General features: G+C 41.3%; 1 protein-coding gene across 2 annotated transcripts in view; it reads right to left on the bottom strand.

The window, feature by feature from the left end:
- Window positions 1-10,379, bottom strand: part of ANKRD45 (ankyrin repeat domain 45) — a 39,437-nt gene extending 29,058 nt beyond the window's left edge. The window contains exons 1-2 of one of the 2 annotated variants that reach the window (XM_006153348.3): window positions 10,296-10,379; window positions 1,281-1,614 (exon numbers count right to left, since the gene is read on the bottom strand). In XM_006153348.3, coding sequence (XP_006153410.2) covers window positions 1,281-1,599 — 319 coding nt within the window. In that variant the 5' untranslated portion in view covers window positions 1,600-1,614; window positions 10,296-10,379. Of the gene's footprint in view, window positions 1-1,280; window positions 1,615-10,061; window positions 10,258-10,295 lie in introns of those variants that run through there. The other variant, XM_014589703.2, reaches the window with a different exon arrangement.
- Window positions 10,380-16,628: the final 6,249 nt, after the last annotated feature.

Here is a 16,628-nt window from a genome sequence, read left to right as displayed (position 1 = left end):
TTCCCATGATCTTTCTGAAGATTCTGAGCATATGCAAAGTACAAAGCAGGCACATTGGCACATCCAACCTAAAAGATAGTACAAAGTTGGCCTGGCCCCATAGCACAGTGGTGTAGTGCTGTGCATAGAAATGGCTGACTGGCTTGAATCTAGTCCTGATGGCTTGAAAAATATGCCAGGTATATGTGCATACTTGCCCAAAATCTTGATGGGAAGGAGAAGTGAAGGAAAAAGGAATTGAGGCCTGACTACACCCCATTGAGAGGTACTTTTTTCTTTCTCTTGCTCCCTTGCTCTCTCACTCTCTGGTGAGCACACACCCTCTGGCTAAGAAAAAAAAAAGTTATTTCAAAACAATTAAAAGAGGGGCCAAGAGGTGATATGGAAGCTAAGGCAGCCGGATGCACATGGCCAACTGAGTAGTTCAAGTCCTGGACCCAGTGGCTTGAGAACACACAAGGAACATGTGCACACATGCCCAAAATCCCAAGAGGAGAATGGAGGAAAAGAGATTGCAGTGTGGCCATCCCCCCCAGAGGTGATTTTTCTCACTTCCCCCAGCCTGTTTCTCTCTGGTGAACACATGTGCCCTATAGCAAAGCTTAATTTAATGAATTAAAAAGAAAAATAAATTTAAAAAAATAAAAAGATAGGACTGGTCTTGTGGCCTAGTGGTCATGGGAGCCAGACCCACATGGCCAACCACATAGTTAGAATCCCAGTCCCAGCTTGAAAACATGTCAGGAATGTGTGTATGTATGCCCAACATCCCGCAGGATAGAGAAATGGATGAAAATCAAATTAAGGTGTGACTGTGCCCTATTGTGGGTACTTATTCACCCTCCCTCTCTCTCCGTCTCTCTCTCTCTCTCACTGGAAAGAACATAAGCCCTCTGGCAATTTTTTTTTGGAGAGATTTTCACTATAGGGCGTGTGCGCTTGCCAGACAGACAGAGAGAGACATTAGAGTCAGAAAGCGAGAAATCACCCCCCAGGGGGGATGGTCACGCCGCAATCCCTTCTCCTCCATTCTCCTCTCGGGATCCTGGGCACGCACGCACACGCGCCCGGCGTGAGTTTTAAGCCACTGGGTCCGGGACGCGAACCGTGGTCGACTACATGGGAGTCCAGCGACATAGCCATTACGCTAACTGCTGGTTCCCGAGGCAATTTTTTTTTTTAAAGACAGTACATAACATCTTTATACTTTGATTCCTGACCCACCCTAATTGTTAGTCATAAGTATCAATAATACTAATGAGAGAAAAAAGACAAAATACCTCTGGTGGTCTTTTCATTCAGATTCACACCATATTTTGCCAGAGCTCTAATCACATCACTCTGCCCAGCCATGCAAGCTGCATACAACAAATTTCTCCCAACGATGTCTTCTTCCAAAAGTAGCTGCATGGCCTCTTCATGGTGAGGATTCTCAGGATCTTCAAAAATCTTCTGCAAACCTTCTACGTCGCCTGTGAGAGCAGGTTGTAAGAGAGGGTTCACAGTGCCTGTTTCCTCTAGTTCTGGGGCTTCTTCTTCATCTTCTTGCTGTGAGAAACTTTCTGAACTCTCTGACTCTGGAGATCCTTCTGACTCCATTAACTTCAACAATACCTAGGACCAAAAAAAAAAATAGTTGTAGCAATCTTGAGTAGCCTATCAGTATTTGCTTAGTAGATATTAGCAGATATCAATATTAGCTTATTTATTATATAAGTGATAATTCAGACAGGATGAAAATACTTAAGCAGTTGAAAAAATTGTAAAATAAGATTTTTCAGTTATTCAGTAAGTAAGGTTCATTGTGCACATACTATGAGTAAATACACTGCCTGAGTATACACTAAAATGTTAAATGGGTGATATAAATAGTAAATTCAATAGGAATAGGAAAAGGAAAGAAATATCAATGTGACTTGAATTAATTAGGAAAAGATTGAAACTTTTTCTGTTCAAACTATCCCAAAAAAATTTAAGAGGAGGAAATTCTTCCAGATTCATTCTTTTTTCTTTTCTTTTCTTACTTTTTTAGAGGGAGATTTTTGCTATAGGGCACGTATACTCACCAGAGAGACAGAAAGTGAGAAATCACTTCCCAGTGGGGATGGCCACGCCACAATCCCTTATTCTTTTTTCCTTTTTTAGAGGTTTTTGCTATAGGGCGCGTGCACTCGCCAGACAGACAGAGAGAGACAGGGAGACAGAAAGTGAGAAATCACCCCCCAGGGGGGATGGCCATGCCGCAATCCCTTCTCCTCCATTCTCCTCTCAGGATCTTGGGCACACACGCACACGTGCCCAGAGTGAGTTTTAAGCCACCAGGTCCGGGACACGAACTGCGGTCGACTACGTGGGAGTTCAGCGACATAGCCATTACACTAACTGCTGGTCCCCACAATCCCTTCTTCTTCATTCTCCTGATTTTGGGCATACACACATATGCACACCTGGTATGAGTTTTAAGATGCTAAGTCTAGTACTTGGACCAATGGGATTCCAGCACCATCAGCATTATACCACCTGTTGGTCTGCCAGACTCATTCTTTGAGACCAGCATTCTCTTCATACCAAAACAAGAAAACAGTGAACAGAGAAATATCCCTGATGAGCATGGGTGCAAAGGCCCTCAATAAAATACTAAAAAAAAAAAAAAAAAAAAAAAAAAAAGCAAAAAGACTATACACTATGACAAGATAGGATTTATCCCAGGTATGAAAGGATGGCTCAACATTCACAGATCGATAGATATGATATTGCATCAATAGACTCAAGGACCAAAAACCATATGATCATTGAATAAATGCAGAAAAAAGCATTTGATAAAACAACATCCTTTATGATAAAAACCCTCAACAAATTGGCAAGCAAGGGTATACCCCAACATAGTAAAGGATATTTATGACAAACACATAACTAACATCATACTAAATAAGAAAAAAATTAAAAATTTTCCCTCTAAAAACCAAAATAATACAAGAATGTCCATTTTTCACCACACTTCTATTCAATATAGTACTGGAAGCCCTAGCTAGAGCAATTAGACAAGAGAAAGAAATAAATGATATCCAAATTGGAAAAGAATCAAACTGTCTCTCTCTGCAGCCCACATGGTCTTATATATTTAAATAAGCTAAAATATGCCCAAAAACCCTTAGAACTGATAAAACAATTTTAGTAAAGTAGCAAGATACAAAACCCACATACAAAAATCAGTAGTATTTTCACATATCAATAACAAACTTGCTGAAAGAGAAAGGAATTTTATTTGCAATAGCAACACCAGAAAAAGAGAGAGAGAGAGAAAGTAGGAATAAATCTAACCAAAGAGGTGAAGGATGAAAATACTTAAACAGGTTGAATATAATTATTTAAAAAGTATAAGGTATAATATAATATATATAATTATAATTATAAAGTAGGATACTTGTTCATTCACTATTTATTATACATCTTTACTTATGATAAAATACATGTACACACACTTCAGAGAGAGAGGGACAGATAAGAGCACCACAGGGTCTGGTCATGCAATGATCCTCTTCCTCCAGTTCTTCAGCCCATCAAATCTTGGGTACTCATGAGCATACCAACATGTTTCAACCTGAACAGGCCAGATGCACAATAAATTTTATTTCATCTCTCAATAAAAACTATGAAACACTGCTAAAATAAACTGAAGAATACACAAAGAAATACAAAGACATCCCATGTTCATGGACTAGAAGAATCAATATTATTTAAATATCAGTATGACCAAAATTGATATACAGAATCAATGAAATACCTATCAAAATACCAATGGCATTTTTCACAGAAATAGAAAAAAAGTCATAAAGTTCATATGGATCCACAAAAGACTCAAATAACCAAATCAGTCCTGAGCAAAAAGATTGAAGCTAGAGACATCCCACTATCAGATATTAAAATATACTACAAAGATATAATAACCAATCCAGCATAGTACTGGCATAAAAAAACCTAGATACCAGTGAAACAGAAAAGAGAACCCCCAAATAAATCATGTACTACAGTCAAGTGATTTTTTGGCAAAGGTGCCAAGAACATTGATTTGGGTAGGAACAGTCTCTTCAAAAAATGGTGCTGGGTGGGAATCAGCAGTTAGCGTAATGGCTATGTCGCTGGACTCCCACGTAGTCAACCGCGGTTCGCGTCCCAGACCTGGTGGCTTAAAACTCACGCCGGGCGCATGTGCGTGCGCGCCCAAGATCCCGAGAGGAGAATGGAGGAGAAGGGATTGCAGCGTGACCATCCCCTTTGGGGGGTGATTTCTCGCTTTCTGTCTCTAATGTCTTTCTCTGTCTACCAAGCGCACACACCCTATAGCGAAAATCTCTCCAAAAAAAAAAAAAAAATGGTGCTGGGACAGCTAAGTGGCATGATAGTTAAGGTGACTGGATCCCACATGGACAACTATGCAGTTTGAGTTCTGGAGCTGGTGGCATGAGGAACATACTGGGTGTGGGCATGTGTATTCCCAAAATCTTGAAAGAAGAGTGGAAGAGAAGGGATTGTGGCATGGTCAACCTCCTAGAGAAGCTGATCTCTCTCTCTCTCTCTCTCTCACAAGTGAATGTGCTCTAAAAAGAAAAAAGAAAAAAAAAAAAAGGGCAAGAGATTCTTTTCTCCCCTAAGAAGAAATTTAAAGATGGAGATTATTCAGGCCCAGCAGTTGGTGTAATGGCTATGTCGCTAGACTCCCATGTAGTCTATTGCAGTTTGAGTCCCAGACCCGGTGGCTTAAATTCATGCCAGACTCCGAGAGGAGAATGGAGGAGAAGGGATTGCAGGTGGCCATCCCCCCCGGGGAGGTGGGGGGGGTGATTTCTCGCTTTCTGTCTCTGTCTTTCTGGAAAGTGCATGTGCCCTGTAGCAAAAACCTCTCAAAAAAAAAAAAAAAAAAAAAAAAGATGGAGATTATTCAGCACAAATATATAGATCCAAGCTTTTTCTATCATTGTATTCAATCATAATTACTATGTAAGACTTTCATCTTCGTGACTATTGTCTCAGGGTGACAGGATAGCTGTCATAACTCACTTTTTTTCTTTTTCTTTTTCTTTTGAGAGAGAGATTTTTGCTATAGGGTACATGGGGGATGACCATGATGCAATCCTTTCTCCTCAATTCTCCTCTCAGGATTTTGGGCAGACATACACACGTGCCTTGTGTATTCACACACACACACACACACACACATACACACACACACGCCCAGCATGAGTTTTAAACCCCGAGGTTTGGGACACAAACCAGGGTCAACTACACAGGAGTTCAGTGACATAACCGCTACACTATCTGCTGGTTCCAATAACTCGCGTTTTTATGCACGGCAAGAAAAAAGGAAGAAATCTCCTAGAGGATACCAGAGATATCAGTCCTTTTAAGATGAAAGCAAACAAAGTATTTCCTAACAAGTCTCAACAAACCTCCAGTTATATCTCAATTGCTAAACTACATAATGTAGCTCTCCGTATCTTTAAAAGAAGGAAAAAACACCCCGGCAAGTTTCTCAATTTTCCAGTCTCTATAATGTAAGCATGCAAGCTAAATGGGATTAGAAATGGGAGTTGAGTCAGCCAATCAACCATGACTCCACTGTAACATTTAAGTCCAAACCTCATTTTTGAGATTGTTACTCCAATTCTTTCATTTACAGAATAAGTATAGTAGAAACTTAAAATCCTTTTGTGTGCTTGGCATCCAACTCTCTAGCCTTCCAACACACAAACACACACACACAAATACACTTCCTTAAAACATTCAAACTTTGTTTTAGGGAATTCTTCTACTGGATGACAAAGCTACCTTCTCACAACAGACAGCAAAGCCAAGATCCTCCTCCTTTCCTGCTCATTACAATCTTGGAGACAGGCACCTGACTTAGGTTCAGCCCATCAGCCACTCGATTCCATGTTTTTGTTCTATAGAAAGCACGTATGAAACACAGAGAGAGAGAGAGATATGCTCTCTCAACAGGGCTTCATCATTCCACAAACCCCTTTCTCTAGCCTTCCAGTTCCTCAGGGTCCTGGGCACTTGCCTATGCCCAGTCTATTTTCAAGGCCACCAGGGGATTCAAACCTGCAGTTGGGCCATGTGGCTTCCAGCTTGGCCGAATACTTGTGTTACCTCTCAGCCATGACAGCTAAACCAATACTTGCCTCTTAAACAAGCAACGCAAAGACATGAAGCTACTTGGAGACCATTCATCACAAGTGACAGAAGCGGTCTCCCGCTATGAGAATATGCTGTGGTTCTTGTGATCTGAATTTCCAGAGTTCCTGATGCCTGTTCATTTCCAGCTTCCCAGTGATGATGTGAGCTCCTGATACAGTATTCAGATACACACTACAAACTGTCTTTCCCAAAATTAATCTCCTTTCCTCTTGGAATAGAGCCCTGTTTCTTTTCTTTTAATTAGACTTTTTAAAAAACAACATTCCATTTCTCTTGAATAGAACTTGGACCCATCAGCTTTTCTATTTTTCAGGTCTGAGGACTCAGACTGGAACTACACCAATGGCTCTCTTAGATCTCCAAACATAAATCTTAAAACTTTATAGCCTCCATAATTTCATGAGCCAATTCCTTATAATAAATCTTTTTATTAATATTTATTTACATGTGAATATATACATATTATATTGGTCTGTTTCTCTGGAGAATTCTAATTAGTATTTTAGAAAACCTGTACTGACCATGCGTTGGCCATTGTGAGCAGTATTTTTCTGATGAGACCAGTGGTAATATTAAGGAAAGTAATTTTTTTGTTTGTTTGAGAGGTTTTTTTGCTATAGGGTGTGTGCGCTCGTCAGAAAGACAGAGAGAGACAGAGAGACAGAAAGGGAGAAATCACCCCCCAGGCATACACAAGTGCCCGCCGTGAGTTTAGCCACCGGGTCTGGGACTCGAACTGTGGTTGACTATGTGGGAGTTCAGTGACATAGCCATTACGCTAACTGCTGGTCCCAGGAAAGTGATTTTTTAAAAGATAGCATGAAACATGTAACATTTAGAAAACTGGTATAACTAAATGAACCAATATTTTACCAATAACAGCTTTACAAAATCTGCTTTACTCCCCACCGTTTCCATGATCTAAAATCACATACGTGCAAACGATACATTCAAAGTATAAGACAGACCAATAGATTTTAATGCAATACAATATACAAAGTTTATTGATACTGCTTCAGATTCCATGTTGCAACTAGCCTTTAAGAAACTACCAGTTGTGAGAACCAACAGTTAATGTAATGGCTATGTCGCTGGACTCCCACGTAGTTGACCGCGGTTCGCATCCCGGACCCGGTGGCTTAAAACTCACGCCGGGCACATGTGCGTGCGTGCCCAAGATCCCGAGAGGAGAATGGAGGAGAAGGGATTGTGGCATGACCATCCCCCCTGGGGGGTGATTTCTTGCTTTCTGTCTCTATGTCTCTCTCTGTCTGTCTGGCGAACGCACGCGCCCTATAGCGAAAAACCTCTCCAAAAAAAAAAAAAAAATAGAAACTACCAGTTGTGTTTTGATAATCACCAAAAAAAAAGTGCAATTATCTAAAAAAACTAAAACTCTCTTTTTTCTAACTTATATCTATATGAGAAACAGTTTTCTTTAAATATTTCAACTAAAACAACATATTGCAACAAACTGCAGAAGCAGATGTGAGTCTCTCTATTAAGCCAGAAATTAAATGTATTTCCAGAAATGTAAAATGATGTCACTTTCTCACCAATCTTTTTCTTGTTTTGGAAGTTACTTTTCTTGAGAAATATGCAATTTGTGTTAACATGTATTTATTTTTTATATATTTTTAGGAATTAATATACATTTTAAAAATCTTCAGTGTAATTTCTAATTCTTACTACTGTATATTTCTAATACTGTTTGAGTAGCTATGACACACAAAGAAAAGTTCTTTGGATCAACAATTGCTAAGAGTATAATAGCGTCCTGGGCTAGCCATTGGCATGATGCTTAAGGTGACTGGATGCCACATGGCCAACGGTGTGGTTCGAGTTCCAGACCCAGCAGCTTGAGAAACAGGTGAAACACATGAGCATGAATTCCCAAAATCCCTAGAAAAGAATGAAGAAGGGAGTGTGTCATGGCATCCCTCCTGGGAGGGGGGTGATTTCTCACTTTCCCTTTCTTTCTTCTTCTCTCTCTTGGACAATAGCAAAAATAAAATGCCCCATAGCAAAAATAAAAACTTTTAAGAAGTATAATAGAGGGACCAGCAGTTGGCGTAATGGCTGTGTCACTGGACTCCCATGTAGTCCACTGTGGTTTGAGTCCCAGACCCAGTGGCTTAAACTCACGCGAGACGCTTGTGCATGTGTGCTCAAGATCCCAAGAGAAGAATGGGGAAGAAAAGACTGTGGTGTGGCCATCCCCACTGGGGGGTGATTTCTCGCTTTTTGTCTCTCCATCTCTCTCTGTCTTTCTGGCGAGTACACATGCCCTATAGCAAAAACCTCTTCAAAAAAATAAATAAATAAATAAAAAGGAGAAGAAGAAGAAGTGTAGTAGAATCCGAAGAACAAAGTTTGTGGGCCACTGCTTTAAGATATATATGAGACCTAGATAGAGTGAAGATTCTTGCTGCGGGCTTGCCCCAACCAGGCTGCTATAGCAGGTTGTGGAGATTCTATAGGGACAGAAGAAGGGCCCTAGGGCAAACCACTCCAAAGGGCTGAAGGGGAGTCTCAGCAGCAGCTCAGTAAAACTGAGTGAGCTGGGAGAGCTATGAAGTCCTGGCCAAATCAAGAGAGCCTGGGAACCAGCAGTTAGCGTAATGGCTATGTCGCTGGACTCCCATGTAGTCGACCGCGGTTCGCGTCCCGAACCCGGTGGCTTAAAACTCACGCCGGGCACGTGTGCGTGCGTGCCCAAGATCCCAAGAGGAGAATGGAGGAGAAGGGATTGCGGCGTGACCATCTCCCCTGGGGGGTGATTTCTTGCTTTCTGTCTCTAATGTCTCTCTCTGTCTGTCTGGTGAGCGCATGCGCCCTATAGTGAAAAAAATCTCTCCAAAAAAAAAAAAAGAGCCTGTTCATAATGTACATGGCCCACAGGTTATAACCAAGAACCCTATAATGGCAAAGAACACCCTCTACACCAGGAAGACTGGCACAATAGGCAGAATAGTATAGCCTTACCTGATTCCATTATATATTAATAACATAACTTTTCTGAAAAGAAGACAAACGTTTTTTGTGTATTTAAGATAGAGCACGCATACCCGTAGGTGAGAGTATATGCAGCCCCAGGAAGTAGAAAGAGGTGAGCACCCTCCAGAGAGCCTCCCCATGCCACGTGGCCTTTCTCCTGTTCTCCAGCCCCAATCTCCGGTCCGCTGGAGTCTGCCCAGCAGCAGCTTCAGGCTGACCAGGTAGGGCATCCAAACCACAGTTGCCATTTGGGATCCCGGTTCTCTTGAGCAGCCAATTACCACAACTGTTCGGGAGCCGGCCCTGCAAACTTTTAACTAGAGTGCGAATGCTCTGGAGGCTGCTCAGGCCCAGTAATAGAAAAACACTCAGATCATGGTCCCTCCTGCACAGGCCCGCACAGTCTAGCAGGGAAAGCACAAATAAACCAGCAACGCCAGTGTGCCAAGGGACACAAAGGAGGTAGCCAAGAGTGCTTTGGGAGTAAAAAGGGTTGACTTCTACGTTAGACTCAGGGTGGGCAGTGTGGAAAGCCTGCCCAGAAAAGCCGACAATTCAATATTCAATAAAACGATGAGTCTTAAAAGGAAAAGAAAGGGGGCCATCCCAGTCACCAGGAGAGCACCAACAAAGGGCAAGGAGGCAAACGAGGTAGCCTGAAGTGACAGAGGAGCAGATGGTGAAAAGTCTTTAAGCCAACTGAATTTTTCCTTCCAATAAATGTAGTCTCCTGAGGATTTTCTAAGTCCCAGCTCAAAAAGAAGGCCCCACGGGCAGCCTTGGACAGCCTGGGTTAAACAAAGGAAAGGCCTAGGCAACAGCGTCCAGAGGGCTGCCACCCCACCGCGCATCCCGCGACGACCCACCGAGCGGTTCGGGTCACTGGTCCCTCTGGGCTCCGAGATGGGCCTTCTGTGATCCCCTGGGGCGGTCCGCGGGACTGGATCGCACGCCGAGCTCGGGCAGAGGCAGAACCTGAGGACGCGGCGGTGGAAGCCCACTCCCTACCGAGCGCAGCGTGGAGGGAAGATACCCGCCCGCCCGCGCCCCCCATGCGAAGCCGAGAGCCCACCCGCCCGGGGCGCGAGACCCCAACTCACCGCTCCCTCCGCCGGCTTCCGCAGTTACCATGGCGACGGCGCGCCGCGTTGCAGCGCCTCGGTTCCGCCGGGATGGCAGTGCGCCAAGGTCAAGGTTGCAAAGGTGTGCTGAAGCGGGATGGGATATATCAAAACGATTGAAACCGCTGTGTTCGCACAGTGGCGTGCGAGGTCTCTATATTTTAAGTATTCTGTAACATGCTATATATTTATTTTGCAATGTAAAAAATAAAATGTAAAACTAAGGTGTGCGGTTTGGTTGCCCGCCTGTCTCTAAGCTCGGGAGAAGTAGTGAACATCCACATTCCAACTGCCCATCCTTCCTTTTCTGGTAACAGCACTCATTGTCAATGAAGGAACCCCTGGGGTACACTCTCAATCCGTGTGCATTGGGTGGGATTGATCCTTCTCCAGATCAAGTCCTGGCTAAGCAGTATTTTCTATGCCCCTGTCCACAGTGACTAGGTCAATAAAAAAAAAAAAAAAAAAAAAAAAACCAAGATCAGTGTAATCAAAGCCAATTCTGAATTTTTGCCAGCGTAGCAAGAGAAAAGACTTGTTATTTCTTAGCAGGAGTTAATGCGAGGAGGAGGTCCCCTGAGTTGCCAAGGAGCTATCCTGCCACCATGTGGTGAGAGCTTGACAGAGGAATAAAAGAACCAAGAGATGAAAGTGAGATTGAATCTTTTTTAAGAATGATTTATTTAATTTTATTTATTATTATTATGTCTTGTTAAATTTGTGATAGGTGTGCTCACCAGAGAGAGAGAGACAGAGAAAGGGAAAATGAGTAATCAAGTGGTCGGTCAGCCATGTGTGAGTCCAGCACCTTAACTACCATGCCACTTATTGGTCCCTGAGATTGAATTTTGAAGCTTTCACTTGAGTCCAGGATCTACATATGCCTGAAGCCATTTTTTTAAGAATTATTTATTTAATTGTATTTATTTATTTATTTATTATTTTAACTTGCTATAGGGCACATGCATTCACCAGAGAGAGGGAGAGAGAGAGAGAGAGAGAGAGAAAGTGAGAAAGCAATTGGCCAGGTCGTCCTTTTGAGAGTTCAACATGTTAACCACCACACCATTTGCTGGACCCCTGCCTGAAGCCATTTTTAGTCTCACCTTTCAATTATGTAAGCCAATACATTACATTTTTTTCTGTCTAATCCCCCAAGAAAGGATTAGACTTATGTCACTCATAACATTTCTCCATAATACAAAGGAGAAAAACACGGTACATCTTTGTTTTAGAAACATGCTATCTATAGGGGTAAATATATGAACTTTAGGATAGGTAATATTGCAGTTGAGTGGCTTCATTTGTAGATGGGATCCATTGGTTAGTGGATCAATGTCAACCTGGATGCAGGTTTTGAGTAGACTTACCAAGTAGACTTGGGTCTGATTAGGATTATGTCACTGATAGAATGGACCAACGTGAAGTTTCATGAAATTTCTAGCTGGTTTAGATCTGTTCCCATTATAAGACTATTAATGAGAAATAAGATATTAATGTCCATTCCAAGTGAATGTGAACTATTTCTGATCCTCCTTTCAGATAAGGATGGAAAAGAATGTATTTGCCAGGTCACCGGCTATATACGATATATCTGTGACTGTGTCAATACTCTCTAATTATAAATGTCACAGGAGTTGTAATGTTTACCACTTGGATGAGTTCACATGATACGCGGAGACTCTCCAGGACACATTTGCTTGCTGTAGGGTCTTGATGGTAATTAAAAGGAGCTATATGACCCTTGCATCCTTTAGGTTTTGAGTTGACCCTAATCTCTACCATTTCTTCCCTCCTCTAGATGCAATGTTGTTTTTTGTCTGACTGCCTTGCCAAGGGAAGAGCTTTCACTTGGCCTTCCACATATGATCACTTTTACTCTTGATGTCAAGGAACTCATGTGGATTATGCCAAATACCTAGTATGACTGTTCCAACTATAGTCAGGGCTGGGAAATAATTGTTAGATAGGCCTGAAGACTTAGTGAGCCAGATCTTATTAATTAACACCTATCTTTGCCTTCTCTAACAGGAGTCCCTGATGTTGCTGTGAATGTCAACATCAGTTTGAACACTAAATCCAAATCCTGTAAAGTTTCAGTATTTCCATTTCCTCAGTATATAGAGAGTAGGCAATTGAAAATCTCTGTAGGAAAGACTAGAAATCATTTCTCTACACAGTTGACAAGCTGTTGCAGGCTCCTTCATCCCCCAAACAGGGATCTCCTTCAGTCAGTAGGTTTGCATATTAGCTCAGGTCTGGAAACAGAAAAAGAGATTGTGACATTTTACTGGGATCACTGCTCTCAGCATCCTGATTAACCACCCTTGACTTGTTTTGTTTATACGGTTTGGTTACCCATTTACTTTGCAACTGTGTTCCATTAACCATCTCTGAAACTCTCATAGACTTCTCATCTTCCACTCCGACTTTTCTACTCATTACAATAATTGCATCTAACTCAATTCTGATAATTAAGTTATGCTACCTGGCTTCTATTACACCCACAGAGATAGAGGTAAGGGTGAGGAAGGACAGTCCTATCATCTCCAATGCAATTAATGGGCCCATTTTTATAACTGCATCTTTAACCATCAAACAGGATCTACAAAGGAAAGTCATCACTGAACTAATTAATTGACCCAACATCAAAATTCCACTATAGTGACTGCTTTTTTTTTTCCTTAAAGTTTTTGCCATAGGACACATGCACTCACTAGAGAGAGATAGAAGGAAAATGATTGCAGCATGGCCATCCCCTTCGTGCAATACCTTCTCCTCTATTCTCCTCCTGGGATTTGGGGCACACATGCACATGCACCCAGCATGATTTTCAAGGCCCCTGGTCCAGGACTTGAACCTTGGTCAGCCATATGGGAATCAAGTATCTTAAACACCACACCACTTGCTGGCCCCAGTGACTGCTTTTGTAAACCCTCCTCACACCACATGTTGCAGCTGGAGTCCCCAGGAAACATATTCTTAGCTGGAATTTAGTGTGTAGGAAATTTATTAGAGTGTTCTCGGAATCAACACCTGTGGGGGAAAATGGGACAAAAGCAGGACACAAGGAACAACTGGGTTTGAGTGTAGTTTCAATCAAAGCCTCCCAACTCCTCTGGAAAATTCTGTGAATTTTTTAACTGTTAAGGATATCTAGTAAATAAAAATACACAACCCAATACTTTCCAAAAAATCTAGCTTCCATCCTTAATCTTTCTACCCTGATCCCTCCTTTCCCCTATACATAACCATTTTTATTCTCTATTATTTTCCATTTTAAAAAGTATAAATACTAAAAATATAAATACATGTATACGTATATACACACTCACATATATTTCTACCCCACCCCCTTTTTTTTTTTTTTTTTGAAAGTTGGTTTGCTATGGGGTGTGTGCACTTGCTGGAAAGACAAGAGACCAAAAGACAGAAAACAAGAAATCACCCCCCTACACATCCCAAAGGAGGATGGCACACTGCAATCCCTTCTCCTCTATTCTCCTCTTGGGATTTTGGGCATGCGTGCACATGTGTCCAGCTTGAGTTTCAAGCTTCCAGGACTTGAACTGCAGTCGACTATGTGGGAGTCTAGGGACATAACCATTATGCCATCTGCTAGTCCCTCTGCCCCATTCTTAGTTAAAGCTAGCTAGCATGCTATAAACACTGTTCATTTGGTTTTTATTGTTTAAAAACATGCCTAAAGAGCACTGCATATATTAACAGATCTTCCTCATTTATTTTCTTATCTGTTTAGTCCTCAACATGTGGCTATCTGGTAGCTTATGTCATCTGTTCTCTATTGAGAGGCTTTTGGATTGCTTCCATTTTTTGATGTTACAAAGTGGATAACCTTGTGCATAGCTTTTCATTTCATTTTTGCTTTTATTTTTACCTTCCTTTTTTAAGTTTTTGTTCATTGTTTTTGTTTTGTTTTGTTTTGTTTTGCAAGTGTTTCCATGGGTTGATGGTATTGCTGGGTCAAAGGGTAAATGATAATGTAATTTTGCTAGATCTTTCCAAATCCTTCTCCACAGAAGTGTATCATTTTACACATTTTACACATAGCTAGTCCACATATGAGAGTGTTTCCTTCCTCACAGTCATGTCAACAAAACAAGTCATCCAATTTTGGATTTTTGCCTATTTATAAGGGATAAATAGGTCTATAGCTATAATTTGCATTGATCTTATTATGAGCAAGATTGAACATATTTTCAGATGATTAAAGGAATTCTCTTTTTCATTTCTTTTTAAAAAATTATTTAATTGGAGCCAGCAGGTGGCGTGGTGGTTAAGGTGTTGGAATTCTCACATGGCTGGGCATGGTTTGAGTCCTGGACCTGGCAGCTTGCTTTCTCACGCTCCCTCTCTCTCTGTCTTTCTCTGGCAAAACTCATGTGAAAAATAATATTAACAATAATAATAATAATAAATATTTTTTAATTATTTAATTTAATTTATTATTATTATTATTTTTTTATTTTAGAGGTTTTTGCTATAGGGCACCTGCATTTGCCAGAAAGACAGAGAGAGACAGAGAGACAGAAAGCAAGAAATCACCTCCCAGGGCGATGGCCACACTGCAATCCTTTCTCCTCCATTCTCCTCTCAGGATCTTGGGCACGCACGCACACACACCCCGCGTGAGTTTAAGCGACCGGGTCCAGGACTGGAATCACAGTCGACTACATGGGAGTCCAGCAACATAGCCATTATGCTAACTACTGGTCCCATTATTTTTTTTCTTAATTTGACCAAAGAGAGAAAGTGAGAAAGCAAGTCACCAGGTTCAGGACTCAAACTGTGATCAGCCATGTGGGAGTTCAACACTTAAACCACCATGCCACCTGTCTGCCCTGGAAATTCTTTTTCTGAGAGCCATTTATATATTTTGCTCACTTCTTTATGTTATTTATTTCCTCTCCATATTTAGAAGCCATTTATTACATTACAAACTGATTATTATATACATTATAATTTTTTTTCTATTTGTCATTTGTTTTTTTACTTCATTCATCTTTGTCCCTAAGATATTTTCATGAAATTTGTCAATCTTTCTGCTTCTAGATTTTTGAGTCATTGTCAGGGAAGTGTTTCTCCACTCTTAAAGAAATCTACCTAAGCTTTTTTATACTATGCTTATGTTTTCATTATTTACTTTTAGATTTCTGATACATAGGGTTGTTGTGGGTTATAAAGACCCAACATCTTTACCCCGACTTGTGATAACTTGGAAGGGCCATCGCAACCTTATAGCTTTCCAGAGAGTGCTCAGAGGCCTTTGAAGAGACTGCAGTGAAGTCATCTCCTTACATGGAATAATAAACTCAATTTTATCTTTTCCCATAGCTGTATCAGCAGTATTTATTAAATAGTCCCCATTTTCTTCCCTGGTTTGAGAATCACCACATGCTCAATTTTCATATATTCTTTTCTTTTCTTTTTGGAGAGGTTGTTTTTTGTTTTTTGTTTTTTGTTTTTTTCCGCCATAGGGCGCGTGCACTCGCCAGACAGACAGAGAGAGACATAGAGACAGAAAGCGAGAAATCACCCCCCATAGGGGATGGTCACGCCGCAATCCCTTCTCCTCCATTCTCCTCTTGGGATCTTGGGCACGCACGCACATGCGCCTGGCATGAGTTTTATGCCACCAGGTCTGGGACGCGAACCGTGGTCGACTATGTGGGAGTCCAGCAACATAGCCATTATGCTAACTGCTGGTTCCCAATTTCCAGATATTCTTAAGTCTATTTCTGGATTTCTACTCTGCTTCATTTGTCTAAAAACCACAATTTTAATTATGGCATGTTTAAACAATATTTTAAGGTGATCCCTTTCTTTTGCTGCTTCTATTTTTAGGGTATTCCCGGCTCATCTCATCTGTCTGTTCTTTTATGTGAACTTTAGAGTCAACTTACTTATCTAGTTTTGTAAAAACAATGATGTTGATTTTGGTGCTATGGTTTGAAGATGGTGTCCTCTCCTGAATTCATATCGAAACTTGATCCCCAATGCAATTTTATTAAGAGGTATGGTCCCTGAGAGGTGATTAAGTCTTGACTAACTCCTTTATGAAATGGATGGGGGTTGAAGAGAATGCTCTTTTGCCCTCCCACCCATGTGAGGGCACAGCATTAGTTCTCTTGAAGATGCAGCAAGAAGGCACCATCTTACAAGCAGAGAGTGCTTCTTACCAGATACTGAATGCCAGCAGCACCTTAATCTTGGACTTCCAGCTGCCAGAACTATAAGAAACACATTTCCATTTGTTTTATTTTGTTTTGTTTTTGCCAGAGAGAGAAACAA

Source organism: Tupaia chinensis, unplaced genomic scaffold (genome assembly GCF_000334495.1).
Source record: "Tupaia chinensis unplaced genomic scaffold, TupChi_1.0 Scaffold000369_1, whole genome shotgun sequence".
Classification (NCBI taxonomy): domain Eukaryota; kingdom Metazoa; phylum Chordata; class Mammalia; order Scandentia; family Tupaiidae; genus Tupaia; species Tupaia belangeri.
This window is presented reverse-complemented; position numbering and strand designations above follow the sequence as displayed.